The following is a 27,715-nucleotide window of genomic DNA, read 5'->3' on the forward strand; positions in this document are numbered from 1 at the left end:
TGCCGTCCAGGCAGAGGGAACAGCTCACATGAAGTATAAGTGAAAGGAATAAGATAGGGCAACAGGAGAGAGTCAGAAAGAAGATGTCCAGCAACTCCCAACACAGATTCTAGGACGGTTCTCCAGGTCTCCCCAGGGGAGGGCTCCTCACCCATAGCTCTGCCCATGGGAGAGAGCCCAGCCACAGAGGCTCACAGCCATTCTGGTGAGGCCCAGGAATTCTCAAAGCTGATGAGCTCACCCAGTCACAAAACCCCAAGGCCTTTTTGCAACAACCTGCAGATGTCCCTACACGCAAAAACATAGGGAGGGGCAATAAAGCAGAAGCATCCTTTGCCATCCGGACAAACTTCCTTATGTCCTGGGAGGTGGCAAGACACCACACAGCACATGAGCCTAGGCTATGTTCCCGTGCTTCAGAGCCCCACACGAGAGAGTTCAGGTACCAAAGCCCACAGTCTTTCTGGAACACCTGTACATGTTTCTCACAGTAAGAAGTTTTCCAGGTGCACTTTGCAAGTGATAACAGCAGGGCCCAAAGATTTTTTTTTATATATTTTTTTATTGATTTCAGAGAGGAGAGAGAAACATCAATGATGAGAATCATTGACCGGCTGCCTCCTACAGGCTCCCCACTGGAGATGGAGCCCGCTACCCGGGGCATGTGCCCTGACCAGGAATCAACCCATGACCTCCTGGTTCATAGGTCAACACTCAACCCCTGAGCCACACTGACCTGGCAAGGGTCTAGGGATTTTAAAGGGAGGTAAGCCCAGACTTCCTGGCTCTGTTGGGAAGATAAGGCCCACATTTGGGGGAAAGCAGCCACACTACTGGCTTGACCAGCAAAGAGGAGCAGTGGTTAAGAACACCAACTCCAGAAAATTACGGGAGAAACCAAGATGGCGGCATAGGTTAACGCCGGAGATTGCTGCCTCGAACAACCACTTCAGAGATATAACTAAAGGACAGAACAGACATCATCCAGAACCACAGGAAGGCTGGCTGAGTGGAAATTCTACAACTAGGAAGAAAGAGAATATCATACCCAGACTCAGAGGAGGCGCAGTGCTGAAGTGAAATACTCAGGTGCGGAGTGCGCGTGAAGCGGGCTGGCGGCGGAGGGCGCGGTTGTTGTTTTCAATCGGGAGGGAGTTTCAGACTCTGAGCTCCAGATCCGGGCGAGTCTCTGGGGACCCAGACTCAAACGGGAGAAGCGGACTGTCTGGCTTCGGTCGGAACTCGAAGGCAGCTTTCTCTCCGAGGTTTGCAGCAGTTGCTGGGACTCTGAGAGGCAGAGTCCCTAGGGACGGAACTGAGAGCAGCCATAACTGCTCACTCCGCCCGCCCTGTAGATCCCGGGGGACCCGCCCTGCCCAAGCCCGGCGCAGAACCATTTGCCGGATAGCCTCAGGCAAAGGCTAGATTAGCACCGCCCTAGAGATCCAGCACAGAAGCTCTCCCACTGCAGACACAGCTGACTCTCATAGCCAGTTAGCCTGGAGGTCAAATCACCCCTGGTATTACCGACAACAATCAAGGCTTAACTACAAGACTGCGCACAAAGACCACTAGGGGGTGCACCAAGAAAAGATAAAAAAATGCGGAGACAAAGAAACAGGACGCAAATGTCAGAAATGGAAGATATAGAGCTCAAAACCACACTTTTAAGGTCTCTCAAGAACTGTCTAGAAGCTGCCGATAAACTTAGTAAGGCCCTCGAAAAGACTGGTGAGACCGCCGATAAATGTAGTGAGATCCTCAAGAAATCTAATGAGACCCTCGATGTTGTGATAAAGAACCAACTAGAAATTAAGCATACACTGACTGAAATAAAGAATATTATACAGACTCCCAACAGCAGACCTGAGGAGCGCAAGAATCAAGTCAAAGATTCAAAACGCGAAGAAGCAAAAAACACCCAACTGGAAAAGCAAAATGAAAAAAGAATCCAAAAATACGAAGATAGTGTAAGGAGCCTCTGGGACAACTTCAAGCGTACCAACATCAGAATTATAGGGGTGCCAGAAGATGAGAGAGAGCAAGATATTGAAAACCTATTTGAAGAAATAATGACAGAAAACTTCCCCCACCTGGTGAAAGAAATAGACTTACAGGTCCAGGAAGCGCAGAGAACCCCAAACAAAAGGAATCCAAAGAGGACCACACCAAGACACATCATCATTAAAATGCCAAGAGCAAAAGACAAAGAGAGAATCTTAAAAGCAGCAAGAGAAAGAAACTCAGTTACCTACAAGGGAATACCCATACGACTGTCAGCTGATTTCTCAACAGAAACTTTGCAGGCCAGAAGGGAATGGCAAGAAATATTCAAAGTGATGAATGCCAAGAACCTACAACCAAGATTACTTTATCCAGCAAAGCTATCATTCAGAACGGAAGGTCAGATAAAGAGCTTCACAGATAAGGAAAAGCTAAAGGAGTTCATCACCACCAAACCAGTATTATATGAAATGCTGAAAGGTATCCTTTAAGAAGAGGAAGAAGAAGGAAAAGGTAAAGATACAAATTATGAACAACAAATATGCAGCTATCAACAAGTGAATCTAAGAATCAAGTGAATAAATAATCTGGTGATCATAATAGAATCAGGGACATAGAAAGGGAATGGACTGACTATTCTTGGGGGGGAAAGGGGTGTGGGAGATGCCGGAAGAGACTGGACAAAAATCGTGCACCTATGGAAGAGGACAGTGGGTGGGGAGTGAGGGTGTAGGGTGGGGCGGGAACTGGGAGGAGGGGAGTTATGGGGGGAAAAAAGAGGAACAAATGTAATAATCTGAACAATAAAGATTTAATTAAAAAAAAACAAAAGAACACCAACTCCAGCACCAGTGGCCCCACCTGCCAACGTCCAGCATGTGGCAAACTACTTCTCTAATAACTACACCCACCTGGTAGGGGCCTTGCAAATGTTAAAGGAAATTAAGCATCTAGAGCAGAGGGCAGCCCCCTATAGCCTGGGGACCAAATCCATACCACCACCTATTTTTTATTTTTGTACAGCCCAAGAGCTAAGAATTCTTTTCACATTTTTAAGTGTTTAAAACAATCAAAAGAAAAGCATTTTGTGACATGTGAAATTATATGAAATGCAGTTTCCCTGTCCATGAAGCAAGTTTTATTGGGATACAGCACGCTCATTCATCACCCGTGGTCTATGCCTGCTCTCATCCTGCAGTGGCAGGGTTCAGCAGTTGTGACAGAGTGTGTGGTCTGCAAAACCTAAAATACTGACTATCTGGCCCTGTGGGAGGCAGAAAAATGCCCCCCTGTCCTTAACCCCAAAGGTGTGATTAAGAGAAGGCTCTGGAAATGGAGAAAGAACCCTGGATTAGCATGTGGGCCCAACGTAATCACAGGGACCTTATCAAACGGAGGCAGGAAGGTCAGAGCAGAGATATGAGAAAGGAAGCAGAGGTGAAAGGGTGAGAGGGAGGGACGAAAAGGGGGTAGAGGGGGAAAGAGAGACAGAGAAAGAGAGGAAGAGGGAGGGAGGAAGCAAGAAAAAGAGAGAGTGTGGGACAGAGAGAGAGAGCTTTAAAGATTACACTGCTGGCTTTGATGATGAAGGAGGGGTCACAACTAAGGAACGGAGGCAACCTCTAGAACAGTGGTTCTCAACCTTCTGGCCCTTTAAATACAGTTCCTCATGTTGTGACCCAACCATAAAATTATTTTCGTTGCTACTTCATAACTGTAATGTTGCTAGTGTTATGAATCGTAATGTAAATATCTGATATGCAGGATGGTCTTAGGCGACCCCTGTGAAAGGGTCGTTCGACCACCAAAGGGGTTGCGACCCACAGGTTGAGAACCGCTGCTCTAGAAGCTAGAAAAGACCAGGACAGAGATTCTCCCCTAGAGCCTCTAGAACAGTGGTTCTCAACCTTGGCTGCACATTAGAATCACCTGGGAATCTTTTTAAAATCCTGATTTCTGGGCCTCACCCTCTGGAAATTCTGTTTCTTTGTTATGGGGTGGGGCCACAACATTAGTAACAAAGAAACAGAATTTCCGGAGGATGAGGCCCAGAAATCAGGATTTTACAGATTCCCAGGTGATTCTAATGTGCACCCAAGGTTGAGAACCACTGCTCTGGAAGGAGTGCCGCCCAGCCAACACCTGAATTTCTGAACTTCTGACCCACAAAATGGGAAGAGAACAAATGTGTATTTTTTAAGGCACTAAATTTGTGGCAATTTGTAACAGCAGCAATAGGAAGCTATTATAGGCCCTTTCCAGGAAACAGTGGCTGACCCCTGTAGAGCATTAGTGTAACACTCTTAGTGTATGTCTGTTTTTATGCTTTTGCTGGACTTCCCAGGGCAGTGGTGAGGCTACAAAGCTGAGGAACAAGACAAGGGATGCACAAGCCGCGTGGGGAACACAGGACAAGTGTGAACCCCAAGATGTGGCACCAGGAAAGTGTATCCAGGCTTCCATTCTGCTGTGCCAGGCCCCCGTTTCCCCTCCCAGGGTAAGAGGCCCGTTGCTCCCCTGGCTGCCTCTGCACAGCGTTCCTGCCCAGCCCCCAGGTCAAATCCGAACACCTGCTTGGCTGTAATGGCCTCTCCCCAGTGTCTCTTCCCCAGGAGCCCAGTGTCCCCTTAAACTTCACACAGAACCACCAGTCAGTTCACACACCAAAGAAGAACAGGGGGCCCACGAGGGATTTCTTATCACAGAGATGGTGACACAGGTGACTCAAAGGAGCTGCCCCAGCTGTTAAAGCAACAGTCTCTCCTTCTCCAAAGCCACTTACAGGGACATGGACACACACACACACACACACACACACACACACATACACACTCATTCCTGATGACTTTTTTAAATAACCGGAAACCAGGAACCCAATGGGGCTCCAGCCTACCACTGTTGAACCCCAAATTGCTCTGTCCCACGTGGACTCTCCAACCTTCTGTGACCAACAACCCACCCGTCCTACTGTGCAAACCCCAGCCCTGTAAAAAAAATCTTTCCCCAAACTGCTAGCAGGATAACCTGTTAGCACACTTGCCCCCACTTCCCCTTAGTGCTGTGGTCATTTCTGAGGCTGTCCCCCACTGTTCATGCCAGAAGCCTGGGAGTCGATCATGGCACCTCCTTCTCCCTCAGCCCCTCCCTATTTAATTCGTCTTTGACCTTAGTCTCCAAAATACATATGGCCACTCCTCACCTAAGCCACCATCACCTCTTGCCTGGAGGACCACAAAGCCTGGTCGTTGGTCTCCTGATTCCACCCATTCCTCATCTAAGCCATTGCAGCCTGGACATGCCGTTCCCTGCATGGAACCTATCAGTGGCTGCAACCTGGATCTCCTGAACATGCCCGGTACCCTCTCCAGCCTCATCTTTCAGTGTCTCTCTGCCCTGCCACCACCACCCCCTTTCTGTCCCACTCCGAGGCCTCCATAGACTCTCTTCTCTCCACCCCGCCCTCCCCTCCCCTAACTATCCCATGCTCTCAGCTTAACCACCACTTTCTCAGAAGGGCCACTCAGGCTGCCCCAAACTCAGAGCACCCTATCTTTTTCCCCATGGCATTTATCACAAGTGTCATTAAATTGTCCTTGTTCTGATGGCTTGTGCAACATCTGCCATTCCCTACAACTAGATCATAAGCACCATGAGGGCAGCCTGGCCACCCCCGTAACACCCAGGGCCGCACAACAGAAGCTCAGTAAACATCTGCTGAGTCAACACATGAATCAACAAGTGATTGGTGAGGTCCCAAAAGGAGAAAGGCTGCGGAGGCCCAGACACACAGGAGCCCCTGCCTGCAGGACAGCCAAGCTGTGCTCCCAGCCGAGCACCTGCCCCCACCTGGGCATAAGGCTCCATGCTTCCAGCTCCAGGCCCAGGAGGCATAGGCCCTTCTGGTCCCCCTCAAGTTCAGACACCTCCCTGAGGTGCCGCCCGCCAGCGATGACATCCTCAGCCTGCCTCCACCACTCAGCTCAGGCACTACACCTGCCCAGAATGCCTTCTCTATGCCCTTCTGCTGCTTCCCCTGTCCACAGCCCTCGCACCCTGTTCGGGTCGCCACTCCTCCAGGAAGCCCTAACTCCTCCTCTTGCAACCCTACTTGTGGATTTCCAAAAGCTATAGCCCAAACCTCAGATGACTTTCTCTCACCTGATGTTGACCTCTTGTTGTCTACAGCCCATTCTGTACCTAAAATGCAAGCTCCTCGGAGATGTCAGAGGGTGTCATGAGTACGGCAGCCCACCCAGTACCTTCCTCAGACTCTCTCACCCCATTCATACTACTCTGAGTAAGGGGACGGGGTGCTGGTCCCACCTCTGCCACCAACCAGCCTCTTTGGGTCTTAATTCCTCACATGTAACAGGAGGGTGTTGGGGTACATGACCCCTGACAGCCCTCCTAACTCTATGACCCTATAACTCTTACCTTACATACCACACTCCCCAACTGCACCCCAGCCCAGCCCAACTTTCCTTTATACATGTGTGCACCCATACATGCACACTCACCTGGCATCAGCTTACCCTCCCTAGTGACAAACACATGCTCACACACATGTACACACACCGGAGTCACTTCCAGAGTGGCACAGGCCAGGCCACTGAGGGGCTCTCCTGGATACAGGGCCTCCCGTGGCAGAAATCACCAGGGAAGCCTGGCCTGGGATGCCGTCTTGTTCCCGAAGCTCCATGAATAAAGAAGCAGGCACAGCTGGCCTATTCATAATCAGCATAAAAAATTGATTAGCCCTTTCCAGATTAAACATTATTGTTTCAACGATGAACATAAATCAGGCCGACGTGGAGGGCCTGCCTCCCCCTGCTGCATCAGGGCGATAGCGAGTGGGAGCAGCGGAATAGAGGGGCCCCTCCCTAGAGAAGGGCGCAGCGCTAAGAAGCTATGCAGGAGAACGGACCACCCTCTCTCTCTTCACCAGCCCAGCCTGCGCCCACAGGGGCAGCACCTTCCCCAGAGGTGAGATGGAGGAGAGCCCAGCAACCCACACTTCTAAGAGCACCTCCTTGAGCATCATCTCATTGGCTCTTAGGCAACACAGGGCCAGGGCCAGCCCCAGGCATGAGGGGGGTGGCAGACTGGTATGATGTCAGAGGAAAGAACATGGCCCTCAGAGGCAGGCTGGGTCTCACAGGGCCATCACCGTGGCCCTGAACCCAGCCCCTCCCCTCCGTAAAGTGGCCTCTGTAATTGAAGCATGTTTTTCTCTGTAGTCAGACAATACTCAGGTCCAGTTCTCAGCTGAGGCACTGTCTTGCTGTGTGATCCTGAATAAGTTACTCAGCGTCTCTGAGTCTGTTTCTACATCTGGAAAAAAATGGGGAAAGGAATACCTACCTCACTTAGCTATTATGAGGCCTCAATGAGACCTTGTGTTTGAAAACATCTAACTTGTTCTAGGGACACTTAGTAAATATTCAGTTCCTTGACCTGCTGGGTTTCTCCATCTGCCTATTCTGCCTCCCACCAGGAATGCGAGGCAAGGCCCTAAGCTGCAAGAGTGCAAAGCACTGGGCTCCTTACAGAGAGCAGTGGGACGCAGGGGTCAGGAGCGCAGGTTCTGGACTCGGCCTGGCTTTTGCTCCTGACTCTGCCTTGTCCCATCTGTGCGACCTCAGGCATGGGACTCAGCCTCTCTGGCCTTGGGTTGCTCCTCTGTAAAATGGGAACAACAGGACTTCCCCTCACAGGGCAGCTGTGAGGTTCATGGGAGATGATGCCTGCAAAGTAACACCAGTGAGCGCAACCCTGAGCCCTTCCTCCTGTTCCATCAGCCTGACTCGCAATTCCCAGTATTTGCACCTGTAGCTGCAGAATTAACAGCCCGCAGGAACACGCTACTCGAGGAGTTAGGAGGTTAGTGTATAAACACCCCACCTTCTCCCTTGGCCCTTGGGTGGGGGATCATTCTAAGGTGACTGTTTGGCACCATTTCCCCGTTGTCCACCTAGTGTGGCAGCTAGTTTAAGAGCATAGCCACCGGCAGCCTTCCCATCCCTGGACCACATTCCCAGTTCCCCCTCTGGCAGCACCTGAGCATCCCACAAAACCACTTTCACTGGAATCCTTTTCTGGAGCCATCTTCTGGGAGAGCCCAAGTAGGATGAGCACTTCTCCCGCTGTGAGCACTCAGTCAAGGTTGGGAATCACGTTCGCTGTGGAACAGGGCAGGCCTGGAAGGCCATCATCGCTCCTACTCCAGCCCTCCCCAGTAAAGACAACCCTCTGGCTCACACGGAGAAGCATCAGAAACCACTGCCGTCACATCCACCTGCCCACACCAACCCAGCCCCAAGCAGCCTGCAGGAGACCCACTCCCCTCTCCCTGCGCCAGGGAAGGAAGGCCATGAGTCCATTCAAGGAGAAGATGAGGACCTGCTGCGGCTCTCACAGTCCCCGAAGGCATGGGGTCAAGGCAGCTCCTTCAAGAGCAGTGCTGTGCCATCTGTCCTTTGGTTTGTGTCCAGCCTGAGACACTTGCTCTGAGCTCCAGGGGGATGAGTGTGTGTGGGGGGGGGGGGGGTGGAGATTGGCCCTGCCCACCTCCAAGAGACAGCTAAAAAAGGCTCCACCTGCCAGGAATGGATGATAACAAGAGGCTCCTCACATGGCTCCTGCCTTGGGCCCCTCCATCCATCCTGTATTGTTGGCTGACTATGCCCAAAACGTCTATTCTTCCGTCTTGGGGGCTTATACACACACGCTCAGAGGATTAGCTGATCTGACTTAATACTACTTCTTAGACCCGGAGCCTGTGGTGACTCCCTAAAGCCTGCTCATCAAGGCCCACTGCCTATAGCCAGGCTATTGCCCCCCAGAGACCAGCCCCAGCTAGCAGCTGCCTGGCAGGCAGGGTGGGGACTTAGGCAAAAGAGCTCAAAACCGGTTCTGTTTCTTTTAGCTGCGTGACATTGGCTGTTACTTAACCTCTCAGGCCTCTACTCCCTCACTTGGAAAACTGGGATGGTAAAATCTACCAACCCTGCAGAATGATTGTAAGAGTTAGAAACAATATCTGTAAAACATCCAGCAATGTGTACTACAAGCAAGCACCAAATAAACAGAAACTGTAACATTATTATCCACTGACATGAACACGGATGGTTTTTCTGCCTTACCCATCTTTTTGCCTTTTTCTGCCTTGCTGCTTCCCACCGCATCCCAGTGCTAACTGTGGGGACTACATGAGAGGGGTCCCATCTCCTCACGCTGGTCTGAGAATGGACATCTGTACGTGTTTCCCAGGGCGGCCATAACAAATTGCCACTCACTGGGTGGCTTCAAACAACAGAAATGTATTGTCTCGTGGTTCTGGGGGCTGGGAGTCTGGAATTGAGGTGTTGGCAGGCCTGTGTCCTCTGAAGGTCTGGGATTTGCTATCCGCCAGGCACTGCACTTTCAACGAGTTACACCTTTCTATCCTCATCACAGTCCTATCAATGCGAAGGTTCTATTAGCATGCCTGTTTAGACAGGAGGGAACTATGGCTCAGAAAGAACTAATAATACAGTTAGAATGTGGTAGCATTTGGTTTGGTGCAAGGCTCTCCGACTCCAAGCCCATTTTACACTCTTCATGCCAGACTGCCTCAGAAATGATCCTTTCACTGCTTCTGGAAGCCAGACCCTGCCTTCGCCCTTAGCCCATAGTTTAGAGAGTCCCAGTCATGCCCTCACATGGCCCTCCACAGGCTCCGATTAGAATGCCCCAAGGAATGATGCAACCAAGACCTGGGCAGAGCTGGCTCCTGAGGACTTTAGGCTCATAAAGCCACAATGTCCTGCATCAGTAACAATCTATTACTGAGCAACTTGCGTGCCGGGCCCTGTGTGGTGCTCTGAGGGAACCCCGGGATGAGTGGGCGGAGACCTGCCATCCTGAGAACATAAATTGAGCATTGAGAGAATCAGAAAGCCAGGCTGAAGCAAGAGGACCACCCGTGGGTCAAGCCCAGTGCTTGTCCGGGAGGTCAGGGAAGGCTGGCCGGGGACAGGAGCTCAAAGGAGCTCATCAATTCAACTCATCCACATTTATTAACATCTACCACGTGCAGGGCCCACACTAGGACCCACCAGAGATTCAAGATGAGGAAGCAACCAACCTCAGTGCATGAGAGCTGCAGCAGGGGACAGAAGTGCCCTGGACACGGAAGAGCCTTTAATCCTGCCTGGGGTCATGAGGGGCCAGGAGAGACAAAGTTACCAAAAACGGTCCCTCAGTTTCCCATTTGTAAGAGAATAGTGCCTATTGCAGAGGGTTTTAGTGAGAAGCTGATTCATATGAAACTTGTAAACAGGGCCCGACACCTGGCAAGCATTCAGAGTGTGCATGTGTTGTTGTTGTTAGACCTGGAGTTTAAAAGATGAGAAAGAATCCAGCCAATGTGGCTCAGTGGTTGATCAATGACCTATGAACCAGGAGGTCACAGTTCAATTCCTGGTGAGGGCGTGTAGCCAGTAGGGGGCATGCAGGAGACAGCTGACCAATGATTCTCTCTCATCATTGTTTCTATCTCTCTCTCCCTTTCCCTTCCTCTTCTAAATCAATACAAATATATATATATTTTAAAGATGAGAAGGCGTCTGATGAGCAAAGAAGGGAAGCAGGCTCATGGAGTGAAGTCCTGTGCGGCCAGGGTGGCGCTGAGTGACGAGTGGAAAAGGCACGAGGCTGCAAAGAAAGCGCGAGCGGCTCCAGGTCACTCTCTGGGTGCCTATTCCACAGGCAGATGGAGACGCACCTGGAGCTGTGCAGATTCATCCAGAAGCCACAGAGCACCTGACAGAAGGGCACTCAGAGACTGGAGCAGGAGCCTCGCAGGGCAGGGGGTGCAGAGCCTGAGGGAGGGCAGCGCTCAGGGTGGGGCTGGGCCAGGGGGGCCTGGGGAAGAACCAGCGGCTACGGGCCTCAGTCTCCTCCAGTGACTAATGCTTTCTGCCATCCATCTCCACTCCTTAAATTACCATTTATGACCAAAATCGCTCTCTCGTAATTGATTAAAATCTCCTTTGGATGTTTGGCATTACTGGGGAGAAGTTGTTTTTTTATTCTTCATTATGTTTTTAATATAAATGTATCTTTTATTGAGAACTGCTGGGAAGGCCGGATGAGACCAAGTCAGGAGGGAGGGTCAGCTCTCTCCCTCATCCCAGGCCTCCCACACAGCTTTGTGGCCACAGGCTCCTCCTGTTCCCAAAACACTCCCAAGGTAGCCTTTTCGGGGACTCTCTAGGGCAGTGATGGCGAACCTTTTGAGCTCGGCGTGTCAGCATTTTGAAAAACCCTAACTTAACGCTGGTGCCGTGTCACATATAAAAAATTTTTGATATTTGCAACCATAGTAAAACAAAGACTTATATTTTTGATATTTATTTTATATATTTAAATGCCATTTAACAAAGAAAAATCAACCAAAAAAATGAGTTCGCGTGTCACCTCTGACACGCATGTCATAGGTTCGCCATCACTGCTCTAGGGAGACAAGCAAAGATGCTGAGGATGAAAGGAAGCAAATCCACAGACAGCTGAAGCCCTTGAGGGGGTCGTCAGCCCAGGCCAGTGGGACAGCCTTGGGGTGGGGGGAGTGGTGAGCCAGCCTGGACCAGGCCCTTTCCAGTGTGGGAGAATAGGGACCCCCGGGGACTGGCAGAGTGCCTGGCACAGAGGAGGGCTCAATAGATATCTGTGAGTGAATAAGAAAGCAGAAAGGACTGTGAGGGCTTGGAGGCACATGTCGCCAGGGCAGGGAAAGCATTCTGCTAGCCACAGGCCCCATGGGTGGAATTGGTCCCTCTGTCCTAAGCACTTTCCTAGCCTAGTCCAACCCAGGGCATGTTCATCCCTGCTTATGCCCCACCCCCAGCTCCTCCAGGACAAGGGATGCTGAGAGCAGCTGCCATCCTGCAAGTGAGAACAGCTGGGTGGGTCCTGACATAACACAGCCACCATGAGCCTTGGTACCCAGGGCTCTTCCCCCACCCCCTCCTCCATGGAGTCAGCCCTAGGAACCAAGAACACAAAGCAGGTGCTGCTGATGGGCCTCTGGAAACCACAGATGTCAAAACTGCTTGGAGGAGTTGCCAGCAGCCCCCCAAGATAAGGATCATGGGAAGGAACAGGGGATGTCCAGAAGCCAGGGCAGCCCATGGAGGTTTCTAACAGTGGAAGGGAAGGAGCTGCCACTGGATGGAATGCTGGGGACCCATCAGGGAGCGGAAGAAAAAGGAGGATGGTTCTGACAAAATAGTAGTATCTGGAACAGAGAACTGAACCAGGTATCAGAAAACCTGGTTAAAGACCCAACTCTACCATTCATAGTCTCTCAGAACCTTAGTTCCTCCCGCAGAAAAAGCATCCAACATAACACAGAAACAATGGCTAATGTTTGCTCACCATTTGATCTGATCTGTGCCAGGCATGCTCCATGTGCTCCACATCCGTTAATTTATTTAACCCCTGCAGCAGGTTCAGTTATTATCCCAGTCTTACAGATGAGGAAACTGAGACAGAAGATAAGAAACATCCCCAAGGTCACAAAGCCAATAAAAAAAAAAAAAACAGTTCGGCTCCGGCCCACCTCAGAGGGTCAATATGAATGAAGCCTGGATGTCACGTGGATGCGGGACCAAGGACACAAATGTGTAGTCCTGACCAAGGGCTGTGTGGGGAACCATGAGGGTTAATGTTATGTACGGACTTGGCTGGGTCACAGTGCCCAGATATTTGGTCAAACATTATTCTGATGTTTCTATAAGATGATTTTGGATGTGATTTACATGTAAATCTGTGGACTTTGATAAAAGCAGGTTGCCCTTCATAATGTGGGTGGGCCTCATCCAATCAGTTGAAGGCCTGAATAGAACCCAAAACTGACCTCCTGGAGCAAGAGGGAATTCCGCCAGCGGACAGCCTTCGGACTTGAAGGGCAACATCAGCTCTTCCTGAGTCTCCAGTCGGATGGCCCACTCTGAAACCTTGACTTGCCAGCCTTCATAAGTGAATTCCTTAAAATCAATCAGTCTCTCTTTGTATATTTGTCTCTCTCTCTCTCACACACACACACACACACACACACACACACACGCGCGCGCGCGCGCACGCACACATCCTGTTGGTTCTTGTTTCTCTAAGAGAAGAATGAAATACAGCTCTGGTAGAGCTGCCACAGCCTGGAGGAAGGGATGCCCAGAGGGCCACCTTCTCCTAGTTCTCACAAAGTTCTCCAGCAGAGGCCCTGTGTGCGGACCTGCAGAGATGATAAGGGGCACCCCAGAGTTTTCCACCACTATCTGTGCCAGGGGTGAGGAATGTCTGGCCCTCGAAACCATTTGGTCAGGCCCTGCCAAGGCATCAAGAGTGAGTAAATTAAATGGCTGACCAAATATAGCAGGCTAATTTTTAAGTTGATAATTTTGTATGACCTACAAATGATGTTATAAATATCCAAATGGCCCTTGGCAGAAAAAGGTTCCCCACCCCTGATCTATGCCCGCCACCCTGTTCCCCGGCCCCGAGGCCTCCAAAACAGCCCCTGCTCCAGTCTCTGCACTGCCCCCCACCCAGTGCTCCCACCACCAGGAGCCCCTTGCACAGGCCAGGTGGCCTCCTGCCACACCTCCCACCGTCCACCTTTGCTCCTGCTAGTCCTGATGCCATGGTGTCTTTTCTGTGCCACCCCACCAAGTTTGATAAATAATTGGTGTTCTTGGAGGAAAGGTTTCTTTTTGTCTTTTCTAAACTTTTGCTTATACCTTGACTGAAACAAAACAAAAATGTCAGCCTTCACCTGTACCTACACATTCATATGAAACTACAGGGTGTGCAGTCTGATGCATGACAGTTCTCTTCTGCATTTTCATAGCCACTCCGGTCAAATGGTGCATCAAGAATACTGAGCCCCTACAACACTCAGCACTGCCCTTGGGTAGTATTGGAAGTTACAAAACAAGGTCAAGTCTAGATCCCCACCCCATGGGAGCTCAGGGGTAAAAGACTAAGGAAACATGTTTCAGAGTACGCAAGTCAAATCCTGATATCCCACCACTAGTACAAGCAGTGCCCCTAAAAAGATATTATATGTTCCACTCCAGTAGCTGACCTCATTTCCTTCTGTTTTTCATAGAATTTCAAAGCTAGAAAGAACCTTATCTGATACAACTATATTCCAGAACAATAAACAAAACTGAATCATTTACTAAAATGTATTGTAGTGATATTGGACTTCCCGTATGTGTTGGGGAAGAAGGAAAGGAGGGATATGTTGTGTCCATGACCAAAGATAACTGTACCAGTGCAGTCGACAATTCTATCATCTCTTCCTAAATCCCCCCTGCAACTCCTATCCCCAAGCTCTCCACCAAACCACAAACCTCCTACCTCCACCTTCCCCACCTATAAAGGATGAGCTCATCTCCCATATTACTAAATCTGTCCCACTCCATCCTACTTAGCTCAGATCCTTCTCCAAGTCTTCCTCTTCCTCAGGCTCATGTTATGAAAAGAACATTCAAAGACCCTTCATAATGTGACTTCAGTGCCAACTTTGCAACCTCAGCTCCACAAATTCTAGTCAACAAGACCATTCACCATGCACTCTCTGTGCTTTATGCTTTCCTGTGCCTGCACCTTTGCTTATCCCATCTCATTAATCATTACTCAGTAATCCTCTCCTCCAACCTCCATCTCCTCTAGTCTCACCCGTCCTTGAGAGCCTGGGTCAAATGCCACCTGCTCCAAAAAGCCTCCATCCACCCAAATGTAACCTCTCCCTCTCCTTGTCCCATTCCTGCTCCCCCTCCACACACACACCCTCCCTCTCTCTCTTGCAAACTCCATGGGTACTTACATGGCCAGGTATTACAGTGATGAATGTACTTCTCAATGACCCCAGACTACAGGGGACAGAAGTAGGTCCTGGCTGTACCCACAGCTTTCAGCACTGTGCTCTTTTCACTAAATGCCAGTTGTTTGTATAACAAAGAGAGACAAGAAATGGAAGAATGAAGGGAAAGGTGTTGAACCACAGAACTACAGGCCGAGTCTGGATGGGAACCTCAGAAGATGCCTAACCCAGATGGGGAAGGTGTAAGGATGGGTAGAACTCTACCAGGCCTTCCAACTCAGAGCCAAATGGCCAACGGCCTCATGGCTTAGGCCTGTGTCTGTCCCAGATCCTAAACACCCCTCCCTGAGTCTCAGGCTCAGGCGCCATCTGCTGGCCAAGCTCAGCACCGCACCTGGACCCGCAGCCCCAAGGGCAGTCAGGAGACCAAGCCTGAGGCCATCCCCAACCCACTCCAAACCCAGGTCACTTTTGAGGCTGCAGAAACGACCCCACCTCCTAGAGTTCAGGCTCCTGATTGCTTCCCAGTACCTGTCCTTCCAAACGTAAGCCTAGCATTCAAAAGAAAAAGTAAAAAGTAAGATTCTTTCTGGTAATACTATCTGAGAAACTTCTAAGACACACACACACAAACACATAGAAAACTGATTTCCAAAAGGATTTCTGCCAGACAGTTTTGTTACATAGAAGACAAAGCACTGGCCTGGGTATCAGAAGATCTGAGGTCTTGCTATGGCTCACAGGCCCCTCCCTTAGCTCTGTGGTTCCTGCCCCCCAGCCGCACACTTCCTGCCCACGCCAATCCTTGTGCCAGGATGGTATCCCCTCACTTGCCCTCACCTCTACACTGCTCACACTGGATGAAGCCCAGGGACTTGGACTGATCCAGAACCGACTGTAAATCATGCAACCTCACTCTCACCCCCGACTCCCATGTGTGGACACCTCTCAGGGCCAGCCCTATCCGCCTGGGACAGGGATTGGTCTGAGAGCACTAGTGACCCTTTAAGGTCGCTGCTAATGGGAGGGTCCCGAGAGGCATAGCTGTGACCAACCAGCCCAGGCTGGAATATACCAGCCTAGAGCCACCCGTCCCTCTTTCCAGTCTGAGATCTAGGGATGCTACACTGTCTTTGAGTTCCAGGTAACCTCAGAGCTCACCTAAGGACTCCAGATCAGCTTCCATTAAACACTCCTGAAACCAGGGAGGAAATGGACCTTCCCACTGAGGGTCCCAGGGCAGTCATGGAGCCCAGGGTCAGAGGGGCTGCTCAAACATCTTCCTGGGGGGAGAGCTGCTCCCTGAGAAGTGTCACAGGAGGGACTGAGGAGGAGGGAAGTGCAAAGTGAGTGACTTTCCCCGCCCTCCACCCCCACACCCACCTACCCTGCTCCCCGCACAGCCCCTTTCCCCTCCCTCCACCCACAGACTGAGAAAGTGTGTCACAGGGAACAAATGCCATCTTCCCGGGTGGGAGGAGGAGGAGGAATGGGAGGGAAGGCTTTGATTGTGTGCCTGTGGGGGCCGGGGTAAGAAACCAGAGGTTTCTGAGCTTCCCAGCTGTGAGGGATGCCCCCACAGAACCGTGACCTTGTCATCAGCTGCCCTCTCTCAGAGGGCTCAAGACAACCCATGGGGCAGAGCCACAGGCCACCACACTCAGGACTACTTGGCCAGGTGGCCTGGAGAAGAGGCCCTGAAGATGCAGGTGAAATCTTCCAACCCCAAATATCCTTTGGCTGGCTGGGTGGGTCCACCATGACTGCTGACACCCCAAACTTCTCATCTCGCTTCATCATGGCTTAGAGAGAGCCACTGACCTGCTCTAGCCTCCCTCCTGTCCCTCGTTGGTCCATTGGTTTATTAAACGAATGCTAGCACCTAGTATACATCAGATACTGTTCTGGGGCTGTAGGTACAGGGTAAAAGGACCATCAGGGTCTTTATCCACAGACAAGTCGACCTCCAAGGGTTAATCTGCTAGCTTTCCTCCCTCGCAGCCACCCGCACTGAGCTGCCACATGCCAGCAATGATGCTCTTCACACTGTTATTACAGTGATTTATTTAGTTTTAATTTGGGGGTGAATCTCGTGCTATAGGAAGCAGGAAGCCAAGAGTCTTGGCAAGAAGCAAAGCCATGCATGAGCCTCCACGGTGCCAATCCTGTCCAATCTGCCAGGGGTCCCTCCATCCTAACCCTGCTCCTCCCAGCCTGCAGTGTGCTCCTGACCGCAGCCCTAAATTGGGGTTCACCTTCGCTCAATCTCCCCCATGTTCCTCAGTGGAAAAGAAATCCAAAAGGTTTCTATGCTCCCCCTCCTGTGTGATCCAGGCTCCCTCTAGGCCAGTGGGACCTCTTTGGCTGGATGCTGGGCATCCGATACCAGCTCTACATTCAGGGACAAATAGCCAGGCCAGCTCCATGCAGACCAAAGAAATGGAACAGTTGGTCTTTATGAAGCCTCTTCCCCGACTCTCCATCCTGAGTAACCTGAGGAAGCTGTCCCTCGTTCGTCCAATGGTTCATTCAACAAACACTGGCACCCACTGTACAACCAGATACTGTTCTGTAGATACAGAGTAAAAGGACCATAAGAATCTTCTTCCTAAAGACTTTAGTGCCTGCAGTGGAACCTCCTAGATATAACCAAGCCATAAGGTGCACGAGTAGAGGAAGCAAAGTTGTGCAGAGATCACAGACAATTTCACAGGAGAGCTGGGCTTTGGTCAGGATACTCAGCACTGTGCCTGGCATTTGGCAGATGGTTGCATAGATGGACGAATGGTCTAGAAACACAAGGACTCCCTTGACAGGGAGAGGATGGGATAAGACATTGCAGGCAGACAGAAGACCATGCATAGGCACTGAGGGCTAAGGGTACACGGTGGGTCTGAGTAGTAACTAGCATTTGTCGAGCACTTGCTCCAGGTCAGGGATGGCACAAAGGCACTTTATAGTCATTATCACGTCTAATCCTCACAACAACCCTATGAGGAGAGCACACTCTCCCATCTTGCAGATGAGGAAAGTGAGGAGCCACATAAATAATTTGTGCATGGTCCACACTCCTGGCTCTAGAGCCCAAACTCTAAAGCTACTGTGCCTGACCCAGACTTAGTCATGAAACGGATGGGCAAGTTGAAAGTGGATGGGGTGGACCTGGCAAATGGGAGGCATCAAAGGCTATAAACTCATCTCAGCAAAGGTATTAGCTGCTCAGGGCTTGACTTTAAGATTATTTTGCTCAGAAAAAAATTCTAGAAGACCCAAAGGATTCTCTATCAAAGAGGAGAATTGCAAATAGAGTAATAGGTGAGGGTGGAGAGGAAGTTTTTTTAGTAGAGATAGCCGAGGTACCCTCAGATTACAGCTCACAATTTGTAGGGCTGGGCCTGACCCACAGCTCAGCAACCTGCAGACAGCTACTCAAGCCCCTCCCTGTCCCCAGAAGCAAGACAACCAGAACAGGCCAGCGAGGGCCCATGTCACTGTGCCTAGTTCAGGGTCCACACATCCTGCAGATCACTAGCATAAGTCCAAAGGAATGTGATCTGGGCTGTGGACAGAGGGACCCTTTGCCCCTTTCTCTGTTGCTCTAAGTGTCAGAATAAAGATCAGAAAAGTGAGGTTTGAGGAGGCAGGTTTTAGGCCTTAGGAGGAAGAACTTTTATAATTAGAGATGACTAACAAAAGAAGAGACCACTGAGGGCAGCAGATGAGAGAATGAGCTTCCCATCACTAGAGGTAATCAAGCAGAGGCTGATGGCTGCCTGCCACAGATGTTCCGGGAAAGCCAATGCACCAAATGATTTGGACAGCCCGCTGACAGGATTAGAGAGCAGTATGCTGGAATCACATATTAAAAGTGTCCTTGGACATTTTACCTTAGCACCTAAGCTTCCATCCCTCTTCTGCAAAATGAGGTTAATGGCAGTACCTGCCATTGGGTGAGAATTAAGTGAGATAGTACATGGAATGAACACAGCACAGGTGTCGGCACATGAGAAACCCTCAATACTTGATAGATATTACTAGGTTGAACCAATCATATTAGGTTGCAGTAGAATATCACTCCTTTCATATGGTCCAACTAATATTTTTTACTGAGAAACACTGGTTCCTTCTAACCTCTTTGATCTGAGCACTGAAAGCTGTGTGAAGTGTGGTTCTGCACTAGTAGTGGGTCCTCAGCACCTGGCAGTGAGAATCTGCCAGGGCCTTTTCAAAAGCATACCGTCCCAGGGCCCAGCCCTCCTGGCAGAGGCAGGTACCTCCTTGCCCAGGTCCTCGCGGATGACCTGGCTGACCTCTTGCATGCTGCTCTTCGGGGCCTGGCTGTGCAGCACCTTCAGTGTGCTGGTGTACTCCTGAGGCAGCAGGTAGTCCAAGGCTGCCAGGTGCTGGCCCACCTTGATGAAGGTGCCCCGGTTGGCACAGCAGAGCTCACAGAGACGCCGGGCAGAACGGAGGTGCACCTGCAGGGAGACAGGCCAAGACCAGAGAGGTGTGAGTGCACCCTGTCCAGTGGGCATCGACCCTCTGCCCCTCTGCTTGGAAAACCTGATTTACCCTCAGAACACACACACACACACACACACACACACACCTTCATTCACCTCTTCTCTCAGTGTTCTCCTTCAATCATGGTACCCAGAGCAGTCAATTGCAACCTCATACCAAGGCTGGCCTTCTCATATGGCCAGATGCTTCCAATCTCCTTTCCATCAAACTTACCTGGTCTGGACCCCACTCCCTCAGAAATGGGTGTTCATTCAAGGCTTCTAACCAAATCTCATCTACTAATGATTCATTCAAGGGTACATCAAGTTAATGCATTTGCCACCCAACCCTCAGACATATTAATAATACTATCTGTATGGAGACCTACGATTTCTAAAACATGGTCATATACATTATTTCTCTTCATTCTTATAGCAGCTCAGGGAGGCAGGTATTGGTATCTTTAAAGATAAAAAACTCAGATGGTTTGCTTATCAAGAAGTAGCTAATACTTTTTTTTCTAAGTCTAGAAAACACTCCAAACCTAGAGCTCTTTCAACTCAGCAAACTTTTGCAGTGATCTCATATTAACTGGAGCAAAAAGTTTCCTGGCACATGGAGCAGGCCACCGGGCAGGCTGTCTAGGACAAGACAGCCTTAACTTGCGGCCTGATGCCCACCTGTCCTTCCAGTGCTGGGAGGAGGGTATCAGCCCCCAGGGTGTGCATCCCCAGTCATCACCCAGCTCAACTGAGGGTCTGGGAGCTCTGAGGGCCCTGCCTTCCTGGAGCTACAGCTTCTGAGGTAGGGTGGGCCCATGAGCACACAGAGAAGGCAAGGGAGTCCAGTGCCCTGTGGGAACCCTGTACCTCTTCTGCCCATGAAGTCAACGAAGAGAGGGTGACCATCTATGATGGACTCACCCTCTCTTAAGTACTATGAAAGATGCTGACATAATTAAGTACATATTGGAGGCAATGAACCACATGAAGAGTTAAATAACAGTGGGCAACAAACATGGAAGAAATGTTGAAAAATCCCATATAATTAGTTGCCAAGTGAACCACACAGAAAACTTTACTTTAGAAATTAAGAAGAGAATAGTATAGCCCTGAACATCCTCATCCCAGCAGCCAGGAAGCCTATCTGCCCCCTCCCACTGCAGCAGAGCAGATGCCACAGACTCCAGGCAGAGGCAGGACGTCCTTAAGCCCTGAGGGACCCCCACTGCTGGTTCTGCTGGACACCTCTGCCTCCCAGCCCAAGGTACCCCCAGGGAAGCCTGTGCACATGACTCCATTCCCCTGGGCAGAATCCTCCAGCCTTGATGTGGATACTAATCCAAGCTGGGCCATGGAGGAGCTTCTTTCCCAGATAGGAGATTATAGGGAAAAGAGAATTAAGGATTGACAGCACACTCTACATGAATTAAAGGATTGTGAGGGATGGGATAGATTCTCTCTTTTTATATATATATATTTTTTATTGACTTCTTAGACACAGAGGGAGAGAGAGGAGAGAGAAAGAAAGATGGATGTGAGAGTAAAACATCGATAGACTGCCTCCTGCACACCCACACCTGGGGATCGAGCTGGCAAACCGGGCATGTGCCCTGACCAGGAATCGAAACGGCAACCTTTTGGTGCATGAAACAATGCCCAACCAACTGAGCCACACTGGCCAGGGCTCTTTTTTAAGAATTTGAGCATCTGCCCTGACCGGGTTGCAGTTGATCCCCAGTAGAGGGCATACAGGAGGCAACCAATGGATGATTCCCTCATCATTGATGTTTCAATCTCCCTCTCCCTCTCCCTTTCTCACTCTGGAATCAATAAAAACATATTAAAAGAATTTGGAACATAAGGTCAGTAGTGCGATGGCTGGCCAAGGCCACACTCAAACCCTTGTTCTAAGGAAGCAACAAAGAAGGTTAATACAGTCAAACATGGAACTGGGCACATCCTCACAATACAAGGGTCCAGGCTGTTATAAACAAACCAGAGGCCTGTGAGATTGGGCTGAAACCAGCTCTCCGACATCCCCCAAAGGGTCCTGGATTGTGAGAGGGCGCAGGCCAGGTGAGGCACCCCACCAGTGCACAACTGGGGCCGGGAAGGGATGCAGGAGGTTGGCCAGCTGGGGAGGGACCGCGGGAGGACTCCAAGGCGTGTCCAGCCCATCTCGCTCGGTCCCAATAGGCCAGACCCCAACAGCAAGCTAACTTACCAGTTGGAGCATCTGCCCCCTGGTGGTCAGTACACGTCATAGTGACTGGTCGACTGGTTGACTGTCTGCCCCCTGGTGGTCAGTGCACGGTCAACTGCCTGCCCCCTGGGGGTCAGTGCACGTCATAGTGAGCGGTTGAGCTGCCTTAGCACATCATTAGCATATTACGCTTTGATTGGTTGAACAGCTGACTGGTCGAACGGACACTTTGCATATTAGGCTTTTATTATATAGGATGACTTTTTTCAGCTCAAGTAATTGTCCCCCAATTCCAACCCAGAGGAGGAGAGGTCACATTATTCAACAGGTGGACAGAAAGGCATCCACAACCCATTAATTCTAAAGCAAGGTGTGACCAGAGCTCAGGTCCAGCCAGACGCTCCAGTGAGGCTGCCCTGGCACCCAGCAGCCATCCCCCACCCTAAGGAGGCCCACTCAGCCCCCACTCAAAGCTGTTCCAGGGTCAATACCAAATGGAACAGAGGATTGGAAAATAGGGTAAGGATACACACCCTTGCTGCCTCCCCTTGCAGTAAAGACATCAACCATTGTGCACTCACTGGGACTTACAGCAGGCTGAGTGCTGTGCCCACTTCCACAGGGGAGACCTGACAGATATGTGGCAGTGGGATCCACCATGGGAGCTCACGGATGGAAGGCCCAAAAAGGCTGGAATCTGAGGAAAGGCTTGGATACCGGCAGGAGAAGCGGGGTATGTGCCACTCATGAACAGATGCCTCTCAGCTCCAAGCCCACCCTCTTTGCCTTGAACTGTGACATTGGAGCAGGACCCTGTGTCATTTCTCCTGTCAGATGGTGGCTTTTGGGCTTTGTCAACAGGGCTCTGGAGGGACAGTGGAGGCCACAACAGAGCAAGGATTCTCTCTTGCTGGTCCCAATGCGCTGCCTTCAGCACAACAGCCAGCAGGCCAGTGGCTTGGGAGTGCCCACTTCAGTGGTCCTCACAGACCAGCCATCCCCAATAATTTTCGCCTCCACCTCATGGGCCCCTCCCACGGAGCAGCTCAGACCCACACCCCCCAGCGAGTGTTCTGACTACCCAGCAGGCCTCTCCTGCACATCAGCTCCAGCCAATTTCTCCGCCACCAGGCAGGCTGCCCCCATGGACCACGCCTTCCACCACATCTCCTCACCACCTAGGCAGCTCAGCTTTGCAGGTGGGAAGCCTTGGCTGAGTCTTCAGTTTTGTCCTGGTTCACTACCCCTTGGCCCTAGAAGGAACAGCTGTTCTGTGCGTTTGCTACTTCTGTACCCTTAGAATCTTCTTTTACTCCTTTTAGGAGTAAATTACCTTTTACTAGTTAATGATCCTTTTTATTAAATTTTCCCCATTCAAATTATTGGCATGACTAGACTCTGGCTTATATAAAAGGTTAGCCCCTGAAACTGAATTTGAATAGATTAGGGTAAAAAAAGGGGGCATTTCAGAATGAGAGAACATAACCACGTGCATCTGTGTGTGTGTATTCATGTGTATGGTGTGTGCGTTTGTGTGCAGTGTGTGGGTCTGTAAGGATGTGAGTGCATGCATGCGTATGTGTGTGCATGTGTTTGTGTGCGTTGTGCATGTATGTATGTGTGTTTGTGTACGTGTGCGTGTGTGTATTAAATACTTCTACCATTTTCTTTTGACGATGCACAACTGCATTTGTCTGCCTTTGGCAGCCCTCAGAAAACATCAGTGTCACCCTGCCAAGCCTTCCCACCAGGGAACAGAGCCAGTGTTCTGCTGCCCCTCATCTATGGCATAAGACAGTCTCAGGTAGGGTGTCTCTTGGCACAAAGTGATGGTCACCTTCAGGACCGTGTCTAGGTAATGCTCTGCGTGGGCCACCTCTGGTGACACAAGCCCAGCTTCCTGACAAGCCCAGTCTACTGACTCACCAGATACTTGGCACATCCGCCATTAGGGTAAATCATGTGTGTCCCCTGTTCGCTCTGTGTACCTCAGGGCAAGTCATGTGTCATAGTGTAGGTTGATGGTGACTATAGGTCTTACACTCACAAAGCCATCATCCATGGAAATGAGTCAGCATCTACTTGCTGCTCATATTTCAACTAAAGAGGTTCCAAAATCACCTTCAGCCAGCTTCTAAATAAACACACACAGTCACATGAGGGTGAGGGACACTGCCACTCACCAAAAAATTAAAATCTCTTTTAAGGCCAAAAGACACCATTCTGAGTACCAGAGCAGGCCCTCTGCTCTCCAGGGTCCTTTCCAGCTCCGGCTCCTGCAGCTTCACTGTCCTTTGGGATCAGAAGGCAGGTAACACTCGGAATTTTAAGAAACTACTGATTCAGTGCAACCCCTCCCCCTTTTCAGCATCATTTAATTTGGTACTTTAAAGGGCTAAGCCTGCTGGGAGCAGGAAACATACAGGCATTCTCTCCTACCCAGGGCCCAGTCCCTGACCGTGCGAGTGTGCTCAGTGAGAGGCACAGCTTCCAGGATCTCCCAATCTCTGCATCCCCTTGAATCTGGGCCTTCATACTACGCATCTCTCTGAGCACTTACACAGGCATACATACCAGGAGGGACATGCAGGTAAATGAAAGTCAGTTTATAACAGTTCCATTCAACAGAACTTTCTGCAATGATGCAGGTGTTCTGTACCTGCACTGTCCAATATGTAGCCACTACCTACATGGCCACAGTGGCCACTGAGCACTTAAAATGTGGCTAATATGACTGAGGAACTGAATTTTTCATTTTATCCAAATTTAAATCATTTACATTAAAATTGACACATGTGGCTAGTGGCTACCATATTGGACAGCTCAGGTTTATAAATTAATAACAACTATCATAAATAAATAGTCATTTTTTAAATTATTATTCATTTAAATTTAAAAAAAGTTATCCATTTCTCCCACCTTGCAACCTCCACATTGTTCTCTGTATCTGTAAGCTTGGTTTTGTTTTGTTTTGATTTGATTTGATTCTACACATAAAAGAGATCATACCGTATTTGTCTCTCTGTGCCTGACTTATTTCACTTAGCATAATGCCCTCACCATCCATGTTAGTGCAAATGGCAAGAGTTCATTCTTTTTTATGGCTGAGTAATATTCCATTGTGTTTATGTACCACATTTTCTTTAACCATTTATCCATTCATGGACACTTAGGTTGTTTCCATATCTTGGCTATTATAAATAATTCTGCAATGAACATGGGGATATTCATACATCTTTTCAAATTAGAGTTTTAATTTTCTTCAGATAAATACCAAGAAATAAAATTGCTGGGTCATAGGTAGTTCTATTTTAAATTTTTTTAGGAACTCCATACTGTTTTCCATAGTAGTTGCACCAATTTACCTTTATACCAACAGTGCACAAGATGTCTCTTTTCTCCACATCCTCACCAACACTTGGATAATCATTTATTTAGTGCCCCATTCTAAGTACTATTTCTGGCTTACAGTAAACATTCAAATGTAGGTTGCAGTGGTTATCATTTTTAAATCTGTACAATATCTCTGTAAAATGACCTTAATATGTATCTTTAAGGATGAAGAAATAACCCCAGAGAGGTTCAGTAGTATTCCTAAGGGCCCAGAGCCAGTATTTGATGAATATTGGGGTGCTCACCCAGGCGCCAGGAAGAGGCATCAGCTGAATTTCTCTGTGTACAAGCATTGTGGGGAGGCAAGGAAATATAACCAGGGCCCTCACGAGCCAAGGGCTTACCATGTAGACCGAGAAGTGCACATGCACCCATGGAACTAGAATCACCAATGGCAGGCAGGAAAGGTACTGCTGAGCTCTCCCAGGCCTGCCAGGTGCTGGGGAGGGCACCAGGGTGGCCATGGAACTTGAGTCAAGTCCAGCCGGTATAAAAGTCCAATGCAAGCTGGCGTTGGTCTTAAATACAATAAGAGGGGATCATAAAACATAATGACTAATAGCTCTGGCTATGGAATCAAAAAGACCTGGGTTCAAATCCTGATTTCCTACTGACTTGCCATATAACCAGGGCCAAGTTGCTAAACCTTGGAGCCTCAGTTTCCTCATCAGTAAAAGGAAGAGAAAAGTGATAACTGTGTTGACCAAATGAAGCAATGCATAACAAAGCTTAGCACAGGCCCCAGCATATGTATAATCGGTGCTCAATGAATGAATAGAGACAGAGGTGTGAGGGAATCAATCTTTCTTGAAAGCTGAAATTTAAAAAAAAAAAAAAGAAAGAAAGAAAAAAAAAGAACTTGAGGCCCATCTACTCCCTGTATGTACTTCGTTCAGTCGAACAAGTCTGGACCACAACCTAATAGACAGAAATAATAATTTCAAGCTGTGTCATTTAAATTGCAAAGCATCCCTGCATAAGAAGAGCTATAGAGGCCTATTCTAAATACACCAATTTCAGGTTCTCTTCCCCAAAGATCTCCCTACTTCTGCTACTACCCCAATACTGATCACCCATTTCCCCCTTAGACCTGAGTCCTGCCCTTACCCAGCACCTGGCTTCCCTGACTGGTTTGGGTGTGTCACTGCAGCGTACCCTCATGGCAAGCCCCTACTCCCCCATCCATCCCTGCCCAAAAAATAGCAGAAACAGCTGGCATGGTCTCCCTGCCCCTCCTCCAACTTCATTTTTACTCCCAGCTCAATAACTTGCCTTATGATTATCTCATTACCAATAACCTTGCTGTAATGAGTTTTAATCTGCGTTACATTAATTAAAAACACTCTCATTAGTCAACTTGGTTTGGGGTTTGGGAGGGGGCAGTGAAAAGCTAATAAGATCAACTTACTGTTGATTAGTTATTGATTGAGAGGGATGGAGCAAAGGCCTAAGGAGGGCAATTCTTGACTTGTGTCTAAATCCCAAGAGCAAGGGTCTCGGCCCCCAACCTTGGCAGAAAGTTACCAAAGTCAGACTGAATCAACGGGGCTCCCCATCAGAATGGGGCAATATCCCCAATGGGATTTAGGGGTGAGTATGAACAGAGAGGAAAGAGACAGTCAGACACACATATATACATACCCCACACACACAGGAAGAGTCAGTGAAGGAGAAGGTGACAGATCCCAAAACAGAGGAGGACCTTTGATCAATTCTTCTAGTCAAAAACTCAAGGCCCGAAGGAAATACACTGAAATATTAACAGTGGCATCTCTGGGCTGTGAGATTACATGAGTATTTATTTTTCCTTCTTTATAGGTTTTTCAGTATTTTCCAAATTTCTTTAATGTATATTATATCAATAATGGGGGAGACATTTTTTTTTAATCATCCCTTCTTCAACATCTTCTGGAAACAGAAAAGTCCAGCTAATTCTTTTTTTCTTTTTTCAGCTTTAAATGTACAAAATTCTGCCACGCAGACTTTGGTGCAGAGGGAGGACTCCAGCACCTCCTCCCTAATTTTATAGGACACTATGATCCACATGTGTGTTTTCATCATGAACGTGAAATTGTAACTCTCCCCTCATCCCAAGATATCAGTCCAGGACTGCCTGGAAGGTCTCTTTTCTGATGTCACCCTTTGCTTTAAATTGTCATTTAGGCAACAAAGTAAAATTCATCATGTCTTACGGGGAGGGGAGGAATAGGTTGCAGTTTCTAAATGTTTTGAAGGAGACCGAGGACAAATTTAATCCCACTCCATGGAGCGTCCTCTGTCTCTCTTCTCAGCTATGTCCATAGGGTTCCTGGGAAGGTTAAGTGAGGTACTCCTGGCAGCCAGAGCCGGCATTGCTGTGCTGTCGTAAGGGTACCGAGGACTTGTTTTAATGAGATATGGCAAGACAGACACAGAAACGGCTCTCACAAAGGAAGAAGTTTCGCTCACAGTTCCCAGCAGCAGGCTTGGCAGGCCATGCAGGGCCACACGAGGAAGCACTGGGTTGGCCGAGAGTACGGGGAAGGAGGAGAAAATGTGGGCAAGAGCTTTCACTGTAGATTCCGTGGGAAAGAATCGGTGAGGGAGAGTAAGCAAGCTTAGGACTGACTAGATTGAATAACTGCTGTAGGCTTGGGAGCACAGGGCATGTCCCTCATTGTTTGGTACCTGGCCCTGGTGTAGGTGGGGCAGGTGGACAGTGTCCCAGAGAATAACTACTCAATAAAGGAGATGGTTGGTGGCATG

The 27,715-nt window shown here is 49.3% G+C and overlaps 1 protein-coding gene across 7 annotated transcripts in view; it reads right to left on the reverse strand.

Moving 5' to 3' along the window:
* ADCK1 (aarF domain containing kinase 1) overlaps positions 1–27,715 on the reverse strand; it is a 115,411-nt gene that overhangs the window by 54,150 nt on the left and 33,546 nt on the right. For 6 of the 7 annotated variants that reach the window (XM_059689212.1, XM_059689257.1, XM_059689247.1 and 3 more), the window contains one exon: positions 19,144–19,347. In XM_059689212.1, the coding sequence (XP_059545195.1) occupies positions 19,144–19,347 (204 nt within the window). The remainder of the gene's footprint in view (positions 1–19,143; positions 19,348–27,715) is intronic. The other variant, XM_059689221.1, reaches the window with a different exon arrangement.

The sequence above is a fragment of the Myotis daubentonii genome, chromosome 1, assembly GCF_963259705.1.
Source record: "Myotis daubentonii chromosome 1, mMyoDau2.1, whole genome shotgun sequence".
Classification (NCBI taxonomy): domain Eukaryota; kingdom Metazoa; phylum Chordata; class Mammalia; order Chiroptera; family Vespertilionidae; genus Myotis; species Myotis daubentonii.